Genomic DNA, 24,395 nt, shown 5'->3' with positions numbered 1-24,395 from the left:
GTGATAAAATTCTATGAAGAAAATAAAATGAAAATACAAGTTCAAAGAAAACAAGGACTGATATAAAATTTCGTATTTTTAAAGGGGAATTTATTTCATGTATTTTTTTAAAGATTTTATTTATTTGAAAGACAGAGTGAGCACAAGTGGGAGGTGGGGTTGCAAGGAGAAAAAGAGAGAAGCACACTCCCTGATGAGCAAGGAGCCCAGTGTGGGCTGGCATCATGACCCGAGCCAAAGGCAGATGCTTAATCGACTGGAGCCAGCCAGGCGCCCCTATTTCGTGTATTTTAAAATGCATAATGTGAGTATTTAGATTCACTGAATACATTAAGAGGAGGAATATGAGTTTTCTTTTAAATTATCAATATTTAAGTAATTTAAAATTTTATAATGAGAAAATTATAGACATCTATTTAAATGTGTGAGTACATAGATTTTCAAAATTCTTTTAGAGGGTATGTAAGCCACATAATCCTTTGTGCAAAATAGATAAGGTACAAATAAAGTCAAAAATAAATAAGTATGGGACAGCTCACTGTGCATCAGAAGAGCCGTCCGGATAAGAACAGGTGTGTGTACTTTTGGTACCGCCAAGAGTGCTCCTTAAGAGGCTCTGCGTTCAGTGTTCTTGGGATTGTCAATTAAGATTTATCCTTTCCTCCAATCTCATGATGCTTCTGAAAATGTATGCTTCTGAAAAGACACATGAGTGATGGCCATTTTGTTGTATTGTATTACCAAAGGAGTTCACAAATTTTCATGAGTTTTCACCCAAAGTTACATTTGATTTTTCCTAAGATAATAATAATTAGCTAGCTCATATTCAATGTCTACTATTTTCCAGACCGGTGGTTCTCCTAAGAAATTGTCATAAATGCAAACTCTGCACATGGGTCCCAGCAAACCAGGTGATTCAGATGCATGCCAAAGAAGATAATATTTAATATTTATCAAACATCCTGGCGTGAGGCCTTGAACATAGTAGGCATTTAATAAACATATTAGCTGCTATTACTTTTTCAATAAATAGTTCATCCCAGCTCCTTAAAAGAAATGTTCTAATTAATTTAAGATCCTTGGAAGAAATAGTCCTATGTATTCAATTATTCGTAGGATATATTGACTTCACATGTTTAGAATCCAACTCATCGTCTTCTACCCAAGACAGATTTCGTCCTCCAATTTTCCCTTTTCTCTCAATGGCAAAAATAAATCCCTGAAGGCCTCGACCAGATACGTCCCCCTTGAAAAACCGTTCTGGAGGCGGCTGGGTTCCCATACACCTGGGCATAGGTCTTCACCAGCTGCTTCAGGATGTGAAATCCTCACCGTCAAAGTCATTTTACTGAGCTAAGAAATTGCACCCACAAGCCATATGTTAAAGTTCACCCTGCTTTTCTGGAGAAGACATTTATTAAGGCAAAAGCATATCAGGAACTCAGAGTAACTAGAATTCACTTAGTAGACCCTCAGTGTCTGGTGGTGTTGTTGCTGCTGCGGCTGATGATGATGATGACAGTGAGGACGGCCGGCATCTTTCTCTGGAAGGCGCTGAGCAAGGCCGCTAGCTGGCACCCGGGACTAGAGGATCGCTCCATTCCAGGGGAGCTGTGCTTCCACAGACATCCTGCCTCCACACGCAGAAAACCACTCGGAAGTATGGATCCCAGGACAAAAAACGAGTCCAGGAGATCCAGCAACTTTCCCGAGTCTACAGACCCAGGGAGTAACAGAGTGACTCCCAGATCAGACTCTGGAAACACCTGAGAGACCACTCCCCACTTTGCCTTTACCCCAGAGAACTGCAGACGAAAATTAACTTCACCTACTTCACAGTTCAACCAGAGATCAAGTCCAATCAATTGTCAGATCCATCCATTTTCCCTTTGGATTCCCATTGCCACCCCTAGAACCTGCTACAGACATTCTGCTCTCATCTCAACTTGCTCCCATGCTTTCTGAGCATTTTGTTTTTGTAAAGCACTATTTTCATCAGTTTACAGTTTTGCAGTGTTTTTTGTTTTTGTTTTTATTTTTGTGTTTGTTTTACTGTCTTAGTGCAGAAGTAGTTTGACTTCAGTGACCCCAAGGATGACTTAAGTAACATGTTTAATGCAGATTCCTAGGCCCTGTTTCCTTGGGTTCTGGTTTAGGTGATCTGGGGTGGGGTGCACGGATCTAAGGTGGGAGCGACGAGGGTTTTTTCCTGGTCTAACAACCATATTCTGAGAAACATTACCTGCCAAAGCATTACATCCAGACTTGGTTTATCGTCTAAGTTGCTCCAAATTTTGGGTTACCTTACCTGCCCACCCTTACATAACAAAGAGTGAACGTTGGCAGATCTTTAGCTCTGTGTAGCATAAGCCGAGAAAGTGAGCTTTCATGTGTGCATTTCAGAGGATACCAGGTTGAACGCAGAAGGCTAACCTAAATCAAAATACCCAGAAGCTTGTATATCTCAAAAGTATTTCCCCCCCTTTGGAGGGATAGCAAACAAGAAGCCAGAATGAGGAAGGACGACAGTACCAATTGGCTCCGGCAATCCGAGCAACTTCTCCATATACAGGACCATGACTTTGCAATGAGACCTGGATTTGGAGGTGAGTATTATCTTTACAAACCTCTTATGTCACAATCCCTTGTACTGTCAAAATGAAGTTGAAAAGTTGAAGCAATTAAGATCAAAACACAAGTAAAGACCAATTAGAAAAAAAAAAAAAACCTTTTACAATGATCTCTTGAATGAGAACGGATACATTTTAAATTGATCAAAAAAGATAAATATCTTTACTAAATATCTATACTATTTACTAATTATAAATAGTGTGTGTTCAATAAATAGTGAATGGGTATAAAATGCCTATACAGCAACTTATTCTTTCAACTAAAACCTGTAAATTGGATTCTGTGATGATAGTCATAAAATCTTATTGAATAACTTTATAAGCTGAAATGTCTGGCTTTGATGAAAGGAATAAGACACCAAATGCCATGGCTCCCTATGAAACCACCCTGCTCAGGTTTTTCGTTTTATCACTTCCGGCACCTTCTGGAATGTTGGAGTGCCAGGCACTATTCCACCCTCCCAGTGCCTCGTAAGCAGGCACTATCATGCTTCCTAATATTCCAGTGTGGAGACTGGGGCGTAGAGAGGGGAGGAGCTTTGCTCAAAGCCACAAAAAAGCAACAGTGGTGGAACCCAGATGCAAGGGCAGGTAAGCAGGACAGAGGGAGGCCATATAAGGACACACTTGGAACAAGGCCTTTCCTGCCCTCAGATTGTTTAGCGTGCTTCCAGTTGCATCCCTGAGGTACCAAGTTTTCCAGAGACGCACAGGATGTGGTGGAATCAAGCAGTTCATCTGAACTCTCCACTTTACTGCTAAGTCCATCCGGGGACTTCAGTCACTGACCTAAGTCTCCACTCCCACCATTCCTGAGCTAACAACTTTTCAGAATACTAGAGGTGTGGCTATAGCAGAAGTGAGTGTGAGGCTGAGGAAGCAGGAACCCTCAGGTGTAGACCAGGGGCAGCTTTTTCATAAACAACTCATACTTTACATTTTCTGCGTGGGGTGGGGGAAACGTGACACTCGCTCTGTTGTGGTTGCGACCAAGGGAAGCACAGCAGGCGTGTAGGTACCTCAGAGAACTCACTTGTTAGCAGGTAAAATAAAACTGCAGGTCAGGTAGTTGTGATGTTGAGGGATGTTTGTTGTTTTTTAATTTCATGGAATCCATTGGGTTGCAATTCTAAGGGTCTGGCTTTGATTTTATTAGACTCGTGACTAAACCATTAACAAGCATCAAAGTCACCTGGGGGATTCTTAACACCAGAGGGCTGTGCCCCACCCCCACACACCCAGGTTTCTCTAGATCTGGGTGGGGCCAACAGTTTGCGTTTCTAACCAACACCTGGGCGATGCTGATACAGCTGGACTGAAAATCACATTTGATATTAGCTGAATTAGATTATCGGATCAGATTAAATCTTGGGGCGTTTCATTTTTTGTTTTTCCAGAGCATTTATCACATTTATTGAACTTAACAGGATTTTAGAAGCCTCGAAATTAATCAGGTTTAAAAATGTGTTCGTGTTTTACTTCGGAACTTCTTTATCTTGTTTTCTTCACATCACTGCTCCTCAGATGTGTCTTCCTTACTGGAATTCTCCCAAAGATGCCTGAGCCCTCAACTACCATTCCCAACAGACAGTTTTCTTTCCGCCAACCAAAGTTTGCCCAAAGTTTGGATAATATACTGTACAGCTATCACGCAATTATTCTGTACCTTGGTCTCCATGATTCTATAAAAACTTTCTGCAGTCTCCCCTCCCAACATTTAGTTGGAGAAAATTTTACGAAGATAAACTTGCCCTGCCGTGGGCCTTTTTAGGCACTAGAGGGCGCCAGTCGCACGGGAATGGCTTGGACCTGCCCTCTCCTGAACAGCAATTAGAAGCTCAAAATGATGTATGCTCTTCAATACCGATAAAAAAGCTGCCCTAATTCCTGTCAGTTTAGGTTCTTCAATTAAGTGAATTTCTATCGTAGAGGAAAGGGTTTCTACGGGTCTATTTTAGACCATTGAAAGCCAGAAAGATTGAGAGAAAAATGGCTGTCCTTGAATTTGGACCTTGAAACAAGCACTCTAGAAAGGCTTTATCACTCAAAGTGGTTCAAGGACAGGCAGTAGCATCACCTGGGAGCTAGTTAAAAATGCAGAAGCTCAGGCCCCACGCTCAGACTTTCTGAATCAAAATCTGCATTTTAATAAGATCCCAGGTGATTTGAATACACTTCACAATTTGAGAAACACTGTTGGAGATGATTAAGTGAGGACCCTCTGCTATTTACCTTTAAACACTTAAATCTTCATTCTCCCTCCCCGATATCATCCCTGGTCCCCCAGAAAAACAAAATTGACCTTAAATTTCCACTTCTTTTGATCTGCTGGAGATACATGTTAAGATTTTATTTTGAGTGGGAATGCTTTTTTAAAAAGCACTTATTTTTCCTGAGGCTACGCTGTGGGGTTATTAAAAATGCAATTGAAACGTGCTACTTAGTGTCAGGTGACAAATCATTCCACGATGAAGAAATTCTTTCTGACAATCATGGACTGGGGCTAAATGGTGTCCAAATGTCTTATGCGTTCAGTCAGCTCAGGCAGAAAAATCCATAAATTCAGGCAGAAGTGTCAGCCTGGTAGCTCCGTGAAAAACAGTCCTTAACCTTCTCTTGTCTTGGTCAGAACAGCTTCTTCTACCAGTGACCCATTTCTCTGTTCTCTCAAGGCTGCCTTCCTGGGGAAATCAGGCGGCAGGATATACAAGACAGGCTTTAATTTATCTTCTCCTTCTTTATACTTGTCCATAACATAAACACATGCGCGTACTTCTTTCCTCTTGAGCTAAATGTAACTTCAGCACTTCTCCTGCCTTAATGTGTTTTCCTAATTAGCTTTAACATTAAAACCAGCTGCTACTGCAGTGTTTTTTACTTTTATAAAGCATTAGAAGATTAATTGACTCATTATGTGGAAACAGGAGGATATAAATTTAGGGGAGCTTTTTGTTTAACTTGGGTTATAAATTGCAGCTCATTTTCTTTATGTTTTTCCTACCCTTTACATCTCTCATCACTGAGGGCTTTTTTGTTTCAGTCTTAGAGATGATGATTTCTTCGTTTCTTTAAAGTGAAATCAATTGAGCATCTAGATACCGGCTCCTGAGTCAAGACAAAAGCTAACGTTGTGTAAGCCGCCTGTATAATCTGTGTTTGTCAAACAAGAGGACTAGCCTGGGAGCCAGAGGGACCTGGCTATATTCCTGCATTAACTAGCTTTGGGTTTCAGGCAAGCTCGCTAACATCTCCGAGTGAGTTATGTCATATGTCAAATGGAGCTAACATCGGTTTTACCTACCTACCTGACAAACGGCTGTAATGATAATATGAGATAGTATATTGTATAATGTATTTTAAGTGCACTATACATGTAAGATATATGACTGTTATTTAACAACCCTTATCCCAGCAAACATAAAAATAGACTGATGGTCTATCTTTATGCATACAAGAGAGACTACAGATGTGTGTGCTGCTACCTGGGTATTGATCCTGGGAAATCAACACGTAATGATAACGGTTAATGTTTATTTGTTTTTACTATATGCCAAATGCTCTATATATGGAATTAATGCGAGTATTCGTGAAATTGTTATTATTTGTGTCGTATACGTTACTGGTCAGTAAGATGTGTGAAGGGGGTTAAGTTAAGGACTTGACACACATTCTTTCATTTAGTCTCACAGCAAGGCTATTAGGTAAGGACCATAGATTATTTCCCCATTTTACAGATAAGCAAACTGAGAGGAATTAAGGGATTTATGGAAGTTTGGCTTTAATTCGGGTTTAGGAGCTAGAAATTTCATGATTTTTAATCCGTCTGCTTTAGTACGACCTTCTCTCTGAGACTGAGCTCCTTACCCATAAAAAGAATGATATTTAGAACTATATCCAGCTCCAGCGTTCTGTAATTTTGCATCTTGCCTTTACATGGCCCTCGCCCTCCACACTGTCCTCGAGATGCATAGATTCCTAGACCCCGGAGTAAGGTACACTTGGGCATGGAATTCAAAGGAGCCAAAAATGAGGTCAGATGGCATCTGAGGGCAAACACTTTTCTTCAGACTGGAAGAGCTCGTTCCCCCAATAATAGAATAAATAGAAAGGAAGAAAAAAGAAATCGAGAATGTTTCCAGGAGTCCATTCCTAATGGACAAGCCATATTTTTACCCCACTCTTTACCCCAGACCAGTCTTCAAACAAGCCTGAGGGTCTAGTGCTTTCCAGCAGTGGCATGAATATCTCCCTGTGCAGTGGCTTTATACCACAGCCCCAGCCTTGCACAAATAGTCATTAGCAACCGGGATCTGCTTACAAGTCACAAGATTCTCCACGGAAATTGTTCTCAGGTTTTGTCATAAAATAAGTGCTCTGTGAGAAGCACTTTTCATTTTCTAGTCAGGAGTGGACTGATTATCTAAATGTTTGAGTGCAGGATTGGGAATAGTAGCTTGCATTCCTACGAGCAGGTTTGCATTTCTGCTGAGTCGCAGTAGCAATAACATTTACTTTGAGCCATTTCTTGAGCACCAATTAAGTTTACTAACTATGTATTATTTCTAGTCTTCAAATAAGTCTCCAAGGTGAGTACTGCTACCAGGATTGTATAGGTGAGGAAACTAAGCTTAGAAATGTTACTTACTCTTGGGGCACCTGGGTGGCTCAGTCGTTAAGCATCTGCCTTCTGCTCAGGGCGTGATCCCAGCGTTCTGGGATCGAGCCCCACATCAGGCTCCTCCGCTGGGAGCCTGCTTCTTCCCCTCCCACTCCCCCTGCTTGTGTTGCCTCTCTCACTAGCTGTCTCTCTCTCTGTCAAACAAATAAAATCTTTACAAAAAAAAAAAAAAGAAAAAAGAAATGTTACTTACTCTGAATCACAGATGAGTGGTAGAGCTGGGTTCAAACTCTAGTCTGTGATTCTAACACCAGAATTTTAACCAGGACATTTCTGCTACATCTTTAAAACCTCGCCAAGCCTTTCAGTCCCTTGGACTATTGGAGTTAATGGGAACATTCATTCATCCTGAAGTGATCCTGAAAGGCCATGAATTTTTATTTTGATATCTCTACTAATTAAAGAAAAAAGTAAAAACAAAACAAAAGTATCAGAGCTGAACCCAGTAATAGAGTAATACTGAAGAGTTCCATAACCATAATTATCATTAAACTATTTTTAATGCATAAACATAATTATCATTAAACAATTTTTAAATACAATTGTCATAATTAATGTATGGAAAATAATTGATTCAATACTGCAGGAAGTCGTTGGTGGTTAAGATGCAAGCAAAGTGTTCCTAAAGCCTGGAGTGGGAAATGTATTTGAGTGACAAGGCCAGGTCCTGTCCAGCTGGAATCCCTGTAAGTAAGGAATGGTATGAGGGTATATCACAGAACATAAAAGGAAATCTGTCTTGGTAAAGTGAAGGTAACTTCAGGCAATTAATGAGGGGAGTCCTAGATGTTAGACAGGGACTGGAGAGGCATAACTTGTTTTATAATGTGTTGTGCATTTATTTATTTTTTTTTTTTTAAGATTTTACTTATTTGCCAGAGAGAGAGCGCGAGGGCTCACAAGCAGGGGGGGCAGCAGGCAGAGGGAGAAGCAGACTCCCTGCTGAGCAAGGAGCCAGCCCAGGGACTTGATCCCAGGACCCTGGGATCACAACCTGAGCAGAAGGCAGTCGCGTATACAATTGAGGCACTCAGGCGTCCCACATGTTACGCATTTAAAACACAACAATTAGGCACTTTGTTGTATGATACGCACATGTATGTCACATGTCACACATCCAGACATTGATTAGCCTCAAGGAGGAAGTTTTCTAGCCGACCCTTCTCAGTCTCAGAATCTTGACTAAAACAGCCACCTGGGACCCACCTGGGCAAGACTTCTCTTTCTTCGAAAATAGTTGAACGCATTTTTTTTAAACTCAGAATTCTACAGAGACAATAAAATTTAATGGAGAATTGGTCACTATGAAAAGAAAACCTATGACGTCTACGTGCATAAACATAACTTACGTTAACATATACATACATCGAATTCCATGCCCGTACTAAACAAGAAGTTGTTAACATCCGATTACCTTCACACAGGAACTGCGAAACCCTTTGTGGGGTGGAACAAGGAAACGTCTTGGTCTCGGTCTGCTCTAGATTCTCTTACGGAGCTGTCACCCACAGTCTCTGGACCCATGAACCGGATTCACTGAGACCCAGCTGCAAACAAATCTTAGCACTTGTCTGAGTTTTCCCCAGTCCTGACTTTCACTACATTCTCATCAAACACATTTCTAAGGAAGTTTGCTTCATCCCAACTGCAGGTTGTGGTTACTGATGTCCTGCACAGAGACCTTTGTGACTGTGTGGCGTCCCGGTGTGACACTGTCCCCTCGTCTGTGTTCTTCCAGCCTGCCAGGCCCTGCCCGAGTGAAAGAGGCTGGTTTTTCGGCAAGAGAGAAAAGGCTCCCACATGTTTCAGAGTCATGACCCCCACGACGACTCCACTCCCTGAAGATAAAAGATGATCCTTACCATAGAGAATAGGTACATAGCTCTACCTCCTCTTAGACACGTTTTCGAAACATTGTTCCTTTTTAAAGCGCTACTAGCTAAAACGAAAAACAAAACGGAAATTGAACACACTATTTCTATGCCATGAATATACTGTAAGAAGGAAAATATTGAGTTGTTTCTAAGCAAATGTGTAATAATTATCGAAAGAACATTTATTTACACACATGCCTTTTTATCATAATTGATTATATAATAACATATCAGTAGATAATGGAGAAATTTGTTGTTAAAAAAATTTTAAAGTAATTCACTTGCAACATTGATCTCTCTCTGCTTTGAATGTTACCAAAATAATTTTAATGATTTCTAAGCATATCATTCATTCTTCTTTCGGAAGGGTCTCCAGTGCCAGTAGGTATAGATGTCCAGGTTGAAAGCATTGACAGCATTTCAGAGGTTAACATGGTAAGTTTCTCTATGAGATAGTGGTCTTTTCCTGGCAGGATAGGGAATAGTGTCAAAATCACTGGTGTTTTAATAAACCAATTTAATTATGTATGTTACTATTAATGTATTTTTTCATAGAGTCAAAGTTACTTTGCTCTCTATTCACTTCTTTCTGCTTGAAATTTAGATTTTATATGATACTTTTATCATACGCAAATACCACGATTAAAGATAAAACATAAAAAAAGATAAAGATGTAAAAAAGAGAGAGAAAGAGAGAGAAAACAAATAGCGAATCTCTTAAGGAAACCAGACCTAGAAAATATAAATCAAATAAATTGGAAGATCAAATAATCTTTTTATATATATACTTAATTAATATGTTTATTTTATAGTGATTCCTCCAACTAGTCATTGATATCCAAATGCTAACTGAATGAAAAATTATAGGAAATATAAAAATTCCAGCAAATTCTAAACAAAATTTTTTATGACTTGTTATATTTGGTTCAATCTTCAGTTAATGTTCTTCTAGTCCTTATCACTATCAAATTCGATATTTATTTCAAGTTTCACTATGAAACTTCCTTCATTTTAAGCACCCTACTCCCAAAAGGGAATAGCACCAAGAGTACTCACTGCTCAAAAATGCCTTGTTTAGAAAGTTGCAGCTCTTCCCTGACCAAAACCAGCTGGTACTGACATTTTCTTGAGTCTGTTATACTCCAGGAACAAGTACTCTTTTCCTTTTCCCTGCCCTAATCTCTAAATTATCGCTGAATTACCTAGTCTGCATCTAAAATTTTCACTGTCTCCACCCCACTACCCCTAAAAACCAGACCTCATCCTTCTCTCCTGAATAAGGTGACTCTTGGACTCAATATCAGCTAAAACTGTACTGGGTTCTCCATGCCCAAGGTGAAAAAGCTTTCTAATTATCAGTGACCCCCCAGTGTTGACTTCTTTTGTTTCTCATTTATCACCTTCCCACCCTGAATTCACTTTCAATTCCTTGAAGTTTTATCCTACTCTCCTCTCAACATGGTGTTCAGCCTGCTTTCTCATGATGGTGCCCACTAGTGGTGACGTTGGCGTGTCACTCAAATGTACCAATGTCTGCTATTCGACTTCATAAGCTCAGATCAGACTGAACACCTAATTCTAAATATATGCTTACTAAAGCAATCCACGCAGTAACCCACACAGCTCCCTGTAGAGTAGTGTTATGGGAATGAATGAATCATTCTATTTATTTGCCCTCACCCTAATTCAAAATTACACATGGCCGATGCTCCCAGATTAACCTAGAGCAATTATACAATGTACCTTTATTCTGAAACTTAAAAAAAAACAAAAACAAAAAAACTAGCTCATCATTAATTGGTGACTTATCTGTAGTTTACTGAGATTTGTCTTTTGCTTATATAATAAATGTCAAAGTTCTGTCACATGTGTTAGTTCAGGAATAATTTGAGTATTGTTGGGAAATAAATGATAGTAAGAAGTAAACAATTGTTAAAGATGAAACACGTCATCATCGTCCACACCCAGTGACTTGGATATAGAGGGGTTTTTGTTCAGACAAACAAGATGTTAAATGTAGCATATGAGAGCAAACAAAGCTCAAAGTATTGACTAACCAATTTTTCTTCTGCTAAAATAATGTTACTATAGCTCTGCCCGCCCTCCATCTTTATCTCTTTACAATTGGGTTACACACTAACAATTCAGTTCCCCGAGCCATACTGGGACAGAATCTCAGGGTACTAGCTTCTGGGGAATGTGCTGTTTTAACCAATTCACAGGTAAGTCTTTTGCACACTAGTACTTGAGACCCACCTGTTCTTGGTATTCTTTCTCTCTCTCAAGCCAAGGAAAATCGTTACCTCCATGTCAGGATCTCTGACAGCATGCATTCTATTAACAGCTCTTATAAATGCTGTATCCATTTTTGTGGGACTGTAGTGTATTCGACTTGGGGTGGGGTCTTCTTTAACAAAAATAATTCAAATTTATGGATACAGAAACCATTATAAAAGTGAATGTTTATTTACAATGAAACAATAAGTCAGAATAAAATACTGGGCCCTGTAGTTCCAAATCCTTTTCTTCTGAGATCTCTTTAGGTGATTTACCAGCACGTATGTAGAAATATTTCCTAGTTATAACCTGGCTTCCCTTCCCCAACTTGAGTTCTCTCTGGTTGCTAGAAACGCAACATTCACCAGATTTCAGGTGAAGGAGAGGTTCTGCAACTCCAGATCACTGGCTTCATCCTAAATCGACCTGAAAATACAATATAAGCCATTCACTTTATGGGTCATTAACACCCATGCCAATCAGTCTAGGACTCATGGTATTAATGGTCATCCTGACCCGTATTCCTACTGGCTTTGACTTGTCTCTTTTTCTCTCTGCCTAGGACTTTACAATGACTTTTTATCTCAGACATTACTGGAAAGATGAGAGGCTCTCCTTTCCTAGCACAACAAACAAAAGCATGACCTTTGATCATAGATTGATCAAAAAGATTTGGGTGCCCGACATCTTTTTTGTCCATTCTAAAAGATCCTTCATTCATGATACAATCGTGGAGAACCTCATGCTGCGTGTTTACCCTGATGGAAACGTCCTCTTCAGTCTCAGGTAAGGAGGGCTGTGTACCTTCTTTGGCTTCCCTATACCAGGGTTGTCTACACCAAAGCTAGTGGATCTCACTTCTGGCCAAACTCACAATATTACTGTCTGTTTAGTCATGCTGAAGATTGGGACACAAGCAGAAAGTGTAATTTTTCCTTGTTCTACCTTCCAGATTTTAAAGAATAGTTTTCTACTCTTGTGTACTCAGCATTTCGTTGGAGAATGATAGAAAATAAGGTTGGACAGAGAGGAGCAGAATCGTGGAAATGCCTAAAAGTCTGGCCCACAATTTTACAGGTGCACAGAATTGCTTTTCTTCTTTACCAACTGCACGTTACCAAGCAGCCTTGGAATCTTGGATTAACTAAATAGTTTTCTTAATTACCTCCTTCATTTTTCACGAGAAGGTATAGTCATCGTTCAGATTATCACTAATTTGTTTACTCCCTTTTCATTTTTTTTTAAAGATTTTATTTATTTGACAGAGAGAGAGACAACAATGGAGGGAACACAAGCAGGGGGAGTGGGAGAGGGAGAAGCAGGCTTCCCACTGAGCAGGAAGCCTGATGTGGGGCTCGATCCCAGGACCCCAGGATCATGACCTGGGCCAAAGGCAGACACTTAAAGACTGAGCCACCCAGGTGCCCCTCCCTTTTCATTTTTTTAATTCAAAACATTTTTTCTGACACTATGCTGTAACAGCCCTCCAATCTTTAATTCACAATATGTTCTTTTAGCCTAATGAATCCTGTGCATACTGAATGGCTTACCATTGGTAATTCTAAAAATGCTTAGTAAATCCAAGTAATTCAATGTTTTTCATGCCTTACAAATCCCAAAAAGACTCTGTAGTAAGACTCTGGAAAAAAATGGCTCCCCAAAGGATACCCATGTCCTAGTCCTTGGAACATGTGAAAGTTACTTTATTTGGCTTTAACAAGATAAAAAAAAAAAAGATCTTTGCAGATGTGATCAAGTTAAGGATCTTGAGATAGGAAAATTATCCTTGATCAATTGGTTGGGACCCAAATGCAATCAACCGTAAGTGTCCTTGTTAGAGAAAGACAAGGTGACCATTAGGACAGAGATTGGAGTGATAGAGCCACTAGAGCCGGTATGCCAGCAGCAGCCAGAGCTGTAAGAGGCAAGGAATGAATTTCCCCCCAGCTTCTGGAGGAAACAGGGCCTTTCTGACCCCTTATTTTCGAGGTAGTGATACTAATCGCAGACTTCTGTCCTCCAGCACTGTGAAAGAATAGATCTCTCTTGTTTTAAGCCACCAGTTTGTGGTAATTTGTTACAGTGGCAATAGAAAATTAACACAGATATTTGTGGTTCACTAAAAACACTTGCTCACTTTAGTACCAAGGTGCTATTGCCATATTGCTGTCAATGTTTTTAAAAATGCAAGGAAAGGAAAGTATTACTTTCAACAGAACTTTTAAGTCAGGAGTAACATGGGACTCGAGTACGTACTGGAGACAGGCCTCACTAGGAATCAGAAGCTGAATGGCAGCATCTGGCCAAGGAATCAACTGGTTAAAACTTTTAACTTTTTAAAATTAATTATTTTGATGAAAGAATTAATTCAGTAGATTGTCCTTACCCTGCACATTCCAAAGAATGATTTCTGGCTCCTTGGAGATAATCTCCAGCCCTTGAAATATCCTGCCTGATAAGAGGATCTTTGTTGACCCTGAGGCCTTGGGCCACGTAGATATAGATAGTCTATGCTAACAATGGGATTTATGGAGGAGGCTTTGAGTTACCTGGTATCAGCTTGACCTCTGGACAGGCTAGAGACCAAGGTTAGCCAGACCTATGGGACCAACTCTCGGTCCGCAGGACTCAGGTAGCTTCCCTGGTTGGCAGTACCCCATGGTCACACGTCACTGTTGGGATGGTAGCACTGCCCACATAACTCTACTAGAACCGGAGAGCTGGAAACTTGCTCCTGGTCTCTACTGGACCCTGTCCTCTGCCTATTCCATTGCTGATTATCATCTGTGTCCTTTCATCACAATAAATCATAACTGTTAGCGTAACAGCTTTGATGAGTTCTGTGAGTCCTCCTAGCAAATCATGGAACCTGAGGTTGGTCTTGGGGAATCTCCAAACACAGAAGGACTCAAAATTGTTGTGACACAGCTATTCTAGCTGACAGCAGAGCCAGTCCAAGCCCACAGCCAGGTTACCTGGTTCCAGGCTTGGTTCCGACACTGTCTATTGACAAAGATTCTCTCTTTGACCAACGTCTTCTAGGCTCCTCTGAACTTTCCTCTCACCTAGTCCCTGACTTTTGAGCTTCTGTGTTTGTCTCTGTTAAGTGCATTCAGCCAGAATCCTTCCTCCTCAATATCTGATCACCCTCCAAATCTGATCAGATTCCTCATCTTCCACCACACCCAGGTGATGTCTGATCACCCTGGCCTGCCTTCAGCAAGAATCCTATTAGGTCCTTTTAGCCAGAACCTCTCCCTTCCATGATGTTTCCTCTGAGTAATGTTTCCATCCACTGCCCCCCAACCCTGCTCCTTGGCTATAAATCCCCACTTTTCCTTATTGTATTTGGAGTTGAGCTCACTCCTCTCTCCCTTGTTAATAAACCAAATTATAGTAGTCCCCCTACATAAAATCTTCCTTACTGTTCTTTAACAAGTGTCATGAATAATTTTTTCTTTATCACCACTTACTTAACCACTTTGGTTGTTCATTTACTCATGTCCACTATGAAGGAGTCTCAAAGACTTCAGAGGTCCCTTCTGCACACATCTACTTATACGTGGATATTTTTTTTTTATAAATACAGTACAGTACTGTGAGTGTATTTTCTCCTATGATTTTCTTAATAACATTTTCTTCTTTCTAGCTTTACTGTAAGAACACAGGATAAAATACGTATACAAAATATGTGTTAATTGACTGTTTATGTTGTCAGTAAGGCATCTGGTCAACAGTAGGCTTTTAGTAGTTAAATTTTGGGGGAGTCAAAAGTTATACATGATTTTCTACTTTGCAGAGGTTGGCGCCCCTAACCCCTGTATTGTTCAAAGGTCAAGCACACCAGGAATATACCGAAATGAGTATGTTTTGTGACACAAAGTCATCCAGATACTTCCCTGGCTTGGCATTTTGCTACATGACTATTGACAGTAGTTCAACTCATGGAAGATAAAATGGTTCTACTTCTCTGATTAACTTGAGGGCACCATGGGTAGGAGCAGCTGTTGCTTTGTTTTGTGCAGACGTGCTCAGGGGCCTTTTATAAACCTCTGATCTGCTGTTGTGGATACCAGAGTTTGTACTTTGAGGCGGGATCATAGTACAGCAGCCTTTGCCTAAAGCCAGAAAAATCTAGGAGGATATAAAATTCAAAAAAACAATCCTCATCAGTATGCAAGCCTTAATGGCACCTGAATTATGCATTGTGCACATAAATCTGTAACTGAAAATGCTCCAGGCTTTCTCCTCACTCTTGGAAAGAGAATTTTCTCAGGTAAACTTGCTTTGAGAGAGAAACCTTTACCCATAGGTTTTTATTACCACCATCTAAGCCCTTTATGACTAGAAATGAAGTTTGGACCTTCCAAAAAGCAGAAAATATTTAAATCTATTTAAAAGTCTTCTCCCTTTGAAGTATGTTTCTCTGAAGACATCAGAGCCAAAAACTACAAAGGGTGCAGACTAGGAAACAGTAAGATCAGGAACAATCTTTAGAGCACACTTCCTACATTAACCCTGTGTCTTCAGCAAACCACCCACTTTCGTGGGTTTGCGTCCTTAGACTTTATTTCGATAGCGGATGGTAATGCCTGTTTCGCACTATTCTTCAAAGACACACAAAACAAGCACTACGGAAAGGGGACCTCAATATTGCATGTTTATTTGACCATATGGTGAAATGAGCTGCAGTCTTTGTTCTCTCTCTTCTTTTACAGGATAACTGTTTCAGCCACGTGCTTTATGGATTTCAGCAGGTTTCCTCTTGACACTCAAAACTGTTCCCTTGAACTGGAAAGCTGTAAGTCTTACTTCCTGAAGTAGTGAGTACTCACAATCTGAACATACCATCACATATCTGCACGTAAATAAGCAGTTCTTAACAAGCATTTAAAAATCTTGATATAAGTTAAATATATTGGTTCAAAATAATTACTTTTTTTTTTTAAACCAAGGATGATGGCAGACTGTCTCTCAAAAGAGAACATCCAGGGAAAGGATGCTTTCATAGGTACATAATCTGTAGTTTCCACTGGGTTATTAAGGAACAAGTTCCCTAAAAGGGTATGTTCTTGCTAATGTTATTAACATAGACTGACATACTTCCCAAATTTGGAAAGCTCTGGAATTCATGTTCCCATATAAGTCACAATCTTCCATTAAATGTACTTGGGTCCCCCAGAAAAAGGCAGCTCTAGACATAGACCCTCTAATCAAAGTCCTGTCGGAGGGCGTCTGAGCCAGCTCCTTGTCAATCACTGTTGCTAACCCATCCGTTGTTTTTGATACAACATCTTAAAAGCTGACTGCTTGTTTTCATAATGTGGCCAAAACGCTGGGAATGTCAGTGGATGTGCCTCCCCAAATGCATTAGAAGCTTTCTATAATGTTATGTGATTTCAGAAGAAAATTCTTTATGAGCTCAGCTCACTTTGGACTTTTCCCAGAGACTACAAAACTAGAGGGGCCTGACGACCTCTGGTCAGGCCTGTGACTTGGGACAGGCAGTGTTGTGACAGGACTCCGTGCACACAGGGACGGGAGCAGCTCTTCGGAGAGTTTTAACTCAATTTGTGGGCACAAGAAAGACCGCCACACTGCGCCAGTGATTAGGGTCCAAGTTTTGGAGATTGTTTTTCCTTTCGGTAGGTATGGGTATCATAAGTCTATCAGCAAACATTTTTCAGGATCTGATATCTACATGTCATTGGACCGGGCACCGGGGATACAGAACTGTATAAAACATGGTCATAGACCTCATGGAGCTCACAAGAACTGCTTCTAGTGACAAGAATATCATTCTCTTGTTTTAGATGCCTACAATGAAGAGGATCTAATGCTGTACTGGAAACAGGGAAACAAGTCCCTAAATACTGATGAGCATATATCCCTTTCTCAGTTCTTCATTGAGGACTTCAGTGCATCCAGTGGATTCGCTTTCTACAGCAGCACAGGTGCATTTTTTTATGTGGACGGTTCATCAGCACTTGCTGAGCACCTACTGTTTGCAAAGCACCACAACATGTGAAGAGACCTGAATCCAAACAAGTGTCCCATTTGGCCAATACCCTCTTTCCTTCTTTTCAGGCAGCCTCCTCCACCTTTCCAGTACATGGCAGTCACCTCTAAATATACACCTTGCTTCCACTCCTGGCCTCTGCAGTCTACTCTTAACACAGCAGACAGAGCGATCTTTGAAAACATAAGGACCACAGTCCTTTCCTGCTTAAAACCCTCTAGTGTGTTTCCACCACACTTAGAACAAAACTCAGGTTTCCCAAATGGCCCTCAAGGCGCACATGATCTACCTCTGAGCTTACCCACTACACCCACCCCCTCCGCGCTGTCCACGCTGGCCTTCTTGCCCGTCCTCAAACACACCTCTCTCATTCTACCCACACAGCTTCTGCTTTGGCCTTTTCCTCCCTCTGCCTGGAATGAGTTTCCCCCGGCTTTCTCATGACTGGCTCTCTCCTTCCATTCAGGGTGTTGTTGGAACATCATTTCAAAGAGTACTTTCTTCATCATCGTGTCTCAACTAGACCTCCTTCCTCACCATTCCCTGTCTGTGTTTGTCTTCACAGCACTTAACGCTACCTGAAATATATCTCTGGTTGACTGCTTTCTTATCTGAGGGCCTGACTAGAAAGAGTGCAAGAAATCTGTCTGCCTTGTTCACCGTTTCTTCCCCAGCGCCTGGAATGGGCACAGCACATGATAGATACTCAATAAACATCACTGGGCTTGCTTGGGCAGCTCATGCACTCAATAAGTATGGCTGGCTGAATCAGGCAGTAAAACAGGAGGTCCATTAATATCAGGCAGATACTGTATACTCTTTACTATGACAGTTATATTTTTCATTTGATCCACAACACTGTTTAAATTATACTTGATCCCTGTTGATTAAAGTTAGAAGTAGCTTCCTCTTCCCTGGTTATTAGCTTTCTGGGTCATTTCAGGAAGAATCCATATAAAAGGCCACTTTGGATTTTTGAAGCCAGGCTTAGGCTGGAAAATGTATGCTGTCCAGAAGTTTCAGAGCCGCCCTGCCTACAATCTTTTCACCTACTGACTTGTCTCCCTGGAGGTGCTCTGTTCTGCCCTGAGACTCTGGAGAGGCCGTATCAGGTTGTTATCTAAAAGCCTGAATCATTAAGACAAATCAAAATTTACATCACAAGGAAGCTAAAGGACTTTCTAGAACCAACGGCTATTTAGCTATTTAGATCCAGAACAAATGCTCTGTTTCACTTATTTGTCTATAATGCTTGGGATTCAGCAGATAATGCTATTAACGGTATTAATGCTTATGGCCTTTTCTGATTTTATAAGTAACACAGATATTGTTTGTTTTGATCATTGGTATACCCCTGGCACATAGTAGATGCTCAGTAGGTAATCTCTGAATGAATGAATAAAAGGCAGATAATTTGAAAAAAATATTCAGACAAGTTTAAAGAAAAGCCTTAGTAATCCCACCTCCTAGAAATAAACTGTTACTATTTTTATATATTTCCTTCTCCTTTTTCTTTTCTCTTTGTCTTTCTCTATATGAGTAAATACAGTTGACCCTTGAACAACACAAGTTTGAACTGCACTGTTCACTGATATGCAAATTTTTTCGATAAATACAGTATGGTACTGCACATGTATTTTCTCTTCCTTAGGGTTTTTTAACATTTTTTTTCCTCTAGCTTACTTTATTGTAAAAATACAGTACATAGTACCTATAATGTAGAAAATATGTCTTACTCAACTGTTATGTTTATTGAGGCTTCCAGACAGCAGTAGGCTATTAGTAATTAGGTTTGGGGGGACTAGAAATTTCTTTTTTTTTTTTTTAAGATTTTATTTATTTATTTGACAGAGATAGAGACAGCCAGCGAGAGAGGAAACACAAGCAGGGGGAGTGGGAGAGGAAGAAGCAGGCTCATAGCGGAAGAGCCTGATGTGGGGCTCAATCCCGGAACGCCGGGATCACGCCCTGAGCTGAAGGCAGACGCTTAACCGCTGTGCCACCCAGGCGCCCCGGACTAGAAATTTCTATACAGATTTTCAACTGCACCAGGGCCATCACTCCTAACCCTTACATTGTTCAAGGGTCAACTGTGTAAGTATGTTTTTATCAGGATTTTTAATGCCGTGAGTCCTACATTTAATTAATATTTAAGCAAAAGAATGCATGCAATGAACAATGATACATGTCAAAGTATAATTTATAGCTAATTTCATTTTGCTGTTGTTATGATGAAATAACTTTGGCACATTGTAGATTGTGAATAAGTCTTCTCAGTGTTTGAAGCTATTACAATGCCATATATATGAAGCATAGAAATCTAAGAGTATTGTTTCCTGAACAGAATATATACTGCACATATAATAATGACAATGACATCTGTTCAGATTTTGAAACACAAGTATCCATTAATACACACCCAACCATCCTCTTAAAAAGAAAAGGTTAAATTTCATTTCCAAATTCTTCACCAATATGCCATCCCATTGGCTTTGCTATCTTTTTATTTGTCCTTGTCCGACTTTTTAAGCCCTACCAGGCAGGTCCAACACTAGCTAATTTTTTTCTTCTTCTGGTCATGTTTTAGAGTCTGCCTATAGCCATATGAAATACTTACATTGAAAAACTTCTTGCTCAGAAAGATGTTTTTAAGTGTTTTAAAATCCACTAAAAATTCTTAACAGGCCAGTGTGGTTACAATTTTAAGAAAAAACATTTTTATTTCTAAGAAAAATTTTAAAAAAATAATTAGGTTTAAATATACATGATTTGTATAGCATGATAGAAAATTATCCATGATAAATTTTAAAAATTTTAAATCATGATATAGAAGAATATATATAATCCCATATTTGTTATTTTAAAAAGGACTTATCTAGGGACACCTGTGTGGCTCAGTCAGTGAAACGTCTGCCGTCAGCTCAGGTCATGATCCTCGGGTCCTGGGATCGAGCCCTGCATCGTGCTCCCTGCTTAGTGGGGAACCTATTTCTCCCTCTCCCTCTGCCACTCCCCCCACTTCTGCTCTCTCACTCTTTCTCTGTCAAATAAATAAATAAAATCTTTTTTAAGAGGATTTATATATATGGTTTTTTAATATCTAGAAAGACTAACAATTGGTACTTCTGAGAGTTGAGTATAAATTGAGGATATTTTCAATTTTATTTCAACACTTCTGTATTTTTAAATTGTTACAATGTATACATTTTTAATAAGAAAGATTAAAATGGGCTTTAAGATTATAAAAATATAAGAGTAAAGCATTTTGGAAGTTGTAGTCAAATATCAAGTTTTTTTAAGATTTTATTATTTCTTTGAGATGGGGGAGGGCAGAGGCAGAGGGAGAGAGTCTTAAGCAGACTCCTCACTGAGTGTGGAACCTCATGACCCTAAGATCCTGACCTGAGCTGACCTGAGCTGAAACCAAGAGTGGGGTGCTTAACCGACGCACCACCCAGGACCCCCAAATATCAAGTTATTAATCATATCTGGGTTTATTCAATGATTCTTAGGTTTCAGAAATATCAGCATTCAGAAATTTATTTCATCTCACCAGTATATAATAGTTCTGCCTCACATTATCTATGAATTATTAAATATGGTCTCCTGAGACCTAAACCCAAGTGTTTTTCTCAGATTAGTATCCTGTTTAAACATATGAGCTTCATCAAAAATAATTTATGTTTTGTCTTCTTTCCTAGCATTATAACAATTGTATATTATAACTATTATAACCTCTCTATAGACAAATCAGCTATACAGAAAAAAACTGTTCTTCTGGCTCTGGGTAGAAGAGCCAGAAATAAAATTATAATTATACAACTTTAGTTTCCATCTGATAGCTGAACCATCAGGTTCCCACTTTTCCTTGGCAACTTCTTCACTACTCCCTGGCAATATTAAGAAGCAGGTGAGGGCTTCTGCCCTCTCATGCCTTACAATGTCCTTCACAATCATGCACTGTAAATTTACAAAGGAAAAAACAATGACTCCTGCCCCTCAAGAATGCATTGATAATTATTATTTATCGCAGCATAATGTAGTGGCTAAAAGTACAAGTTCTGGAGACAGACTCCATGAGTTCAAATCCTGGCCCTGCCATTTATTAGAGATGTAGGCAAGTTGCTTAATCTCCCTAAGCCTCAATATCTTCATCTTTAAGTTGATTGTATAACACTCCCTACCTCATAGGGTTGTGAGGATACGTGATTTAATACATTTAAATAAGTTAGAATACTGTCTGCCATAAATAACTTCAAGTACTGTTTGCCATATGGTAAGTGCTCAGGAAATATTAGCGAGTAGCTATCATCGTCACTATTGTCATCAACAACACCTGGATCCTTTCGACACAGAATGAGGCCTTTAGTGTCACAGGCCGTTGAAGGTGACAGTCTCCAGGTATTAAAACCTTCTTGAACCTTGTCTTGGGACTGACTCCTCAATCACTTCCCCTCTCTTGCATTTTCCTGGCTGCCCACTCTCTAGCCCCCTTCTCCCTTTCATAAATTCCCCCTTCTTTCTATCATGCAGCAACCTGATGGAGGCTGATGGGCCCTTCCACCCAGAATGTGGTTCAACATTGATGAGGCCACACACATTGCACAAGGGTATAAAGAGATTTATTACACACACAATGAGGTTTTCTAAAGAGTGGGGTAGGCTCCCAAGTAGGTCTGAAATAGCTTGAGAAAACAGGGAGGGGTGACTGGCTTGGGGTTTTATGGTGGTTAGAGAGTAGGGCTAGGTGAGGGCTCCCTGGCATGATTTGAACTTCCTATGGGTGCCAAAAGAGGGAGCACCCAGCTTTCTTTTTAGCTTTCCCAGATGTGGGACAGAAAGGGAGGGAAAGTGGGGCTTGGGAGCTACGAGATGTCAAATGTCAAAAGTGGAGTCAGACTCTTTATCATACTTTCCAAAATGAGGGTTCCACATCTTTCCAAGGCAGCACCTCCTTTCCTGGTGGTGGAGAGAGCTTTTCCTGGCCTATAGCTTCAACCACAATACTATCCCTAGACATCCCTGCCCTGAAGAACCACACAACAGAGCAGCATTTCTCCTGCTCGATTGCCAAAAACAAAGTGTTCAGAAAATTATTCAGAAAATTCTGAGTAAAGAAAGGACCCTGTTACCAAAATTTAGTTCATAGTTAAAACCATATATACTAACAGTGTCTTTATAAAATTCTTCCACGACTTTTCCTTATCTCTTTTAATCTCACAATAATTATATGAAGCTATAACATCAGAGAGGCTGTTATTCCACTCTACAGCTATAATCAAAATTCTCAACTGCACACAATAATGAGGTGGGGCTGTAACATGGGTAATACAAGACAATGAGCAGCTCAAAAAATAATGTGTATTCTGACTTTACAGTGCACTATGTAATGTGTCTTTTATTTCCCTTGGGAATGAAATTGTTTGATATTCCTGAAACATATATTAACTGGTGGTGAGAGAGAACCTCAGGACAGATAGGGACGAGAAGGGTCATCAACACGTAATTGAGAATAGAATGCTAAGAGGAGAGTCTGCCAATTCAGGGTGGGTTTACTAGATTTATGTTTTAGGCCAAATGCCTAAATATTAACCTGATCCATCTAATAAGTGTGCCATCTTGAGTTACCTAAGAAATTACAACTGAGGATAGTAGAAGTGTTCTCTAAGCCCTTTTGCAATGTTTATGATTTTATTTTATAATTTTTAATCTATAGTTCCTTATTTTTTGGCTTTAAACTTCCTTTCAGCCAATGTGAAAAGGGAAACCTGAACAAAATTGTGTGGATGTGACCGCAATTGTTGCTTCTGATCAGCATGCATCAATCAATATTACCAACATGAGTTCATATAATTCCAACCGAAGCAAAAACACATCATCATTTGATTACTTTTTTCAGATTTATTATAGGTAAATTAATGGTACCCACCAGACTTTAAAATAATACGAACAGTTTACAGATATTCCTTTCACCCACTCCCTTTATGAATCCCTCGCTGTCTGGATTCCAACTTGGAATCTAATGACTCAGTACTATTGTGAATCTTTTCCTTCAGATAAAATGTTCCCTTTCATTTGTTAAAGCTAATAAATGGTTTATTGGCTATTGCACCCAGTCATTAGTCATGTATTGAAGACTTGCCCACTTGCAGAAACAATGCAAACACAATATATTTTGGAGCAAGGTCTTTAAAGGCCATTCCACAAAATATAATTACCAGTCATTCCTGAACAGCAGCTATGAAATTTAAGGAGAATCTTTGAATCACATAACTAAACAGACCAAAGTCAGTTAGTTCAACAAATATTGGTGGAGCGCCAGGCAAAGGCCCTGTCCTCTTGCTGGCTAAACAAGGGTGAGTGTGTTCCGTTCCATGTTCCCTTAGAGCTTAGAGTTTAAAGAAGCCGGTGATTTCAAGAAGTGTGATGCTTTCCTGAGGAAGGCTGTTCTAAGGAAAACTGGCTTTTTCTCACAGGTTGGTACAATAGGCTTTTCATCAACTTTGTGCTAAGGAGGCATATCTTCTTCTTCGTGCTGCAAACCTATTTCCCAGTTATGCTGATGGTAATGCTTTTGTGGGTTTCATTTTGGATTGACCGGAGAGCTGTTCCTGCAAGAGTTTCCCTGGGTAAGGCTTTCTGTACATTTGTGAAATGTTAATATCAGAGAAAGTTCAAGAAGGTAAATAAAAAGGGGTGATAAGTGGAGAGGAAAAGAGTCCTAGTTTAGTAGGGGTAGTTAGAGCTATGCACTCAGGTTACAACATTTATCTTGACAGCCTCAGAGGCAAACTGTACTCGGACTCTTTCCTTGGGAGCTGAGGCATTAAGTAGGAAGCCTGCTCCAGCTGACCAAAGGCAGAATAATAAGGAGAAATTATGAAATTATGAAGCATAAAGAGCCTCACTTTACAAAC

At 39.9% G+C, this 24,395-nt stretch overlaps 1 protein-coding gene across 1 annotated transcript in view; it reads left to right on the top strand.

The window, feature by feature from the left end:
* GABRR3 (gamma-aminobutyric acid type A receptor subunit rho3) overlaps window positions 1-24,395 on the top strand; it is a 45,501-nt gene that overhangs the window by 7,064 nt on the left and 14,042 nt on the right. Inside the window, exons 2-7 of the mRNA XM_008689678.1 lie at window positions 2,497-2,606; window positions 9,550-9,617; window positions 12,022-12,245; window positions 16,178-16,260; window positions 17,273-17,413; window positions 23,955-24,107. Of these exons, the coding sequence (XP_008687900.1) occupies window positions 2,497-2,606; window positions 9,550-9,617; window positions 12,022-12,245; window positions 16,178-16,260; window positions 17,273-17,413; window positions 23,955-24,107 (779 nt within the window). The remainder of the gene's footprint in view (window positions 1-2,496; window positions 2,607-9,549; window positions 9,618-12,021; window positions 12,246-16,177; window positions 16,261-17,272; window positions 17,414-23,954; window positions 24,108-24,395) is intronic.

The sequence above is a fragment of the Ursus maritimus genome, unplaced genomic scaffold (assembly GCF_017311325.1).
Source record: "Ursus maritimus isolate PB19 unplaced genomic scaffold, ASM1731132v1 scaffold_4, whole genome shotgun sequence".
In the NCBI taxonomy this organism is placed as follows: Eukaryota; Metazoa; Chordata; class Mammalia; order Carnivora; family Ursidae; genus Ursus; species Ursus maritimus.
The sequence above is the reverse complement of the archived record's forward strand: the minus strand, read 5'-3'. Positions and strand labels throughout refer to the sequence as shown.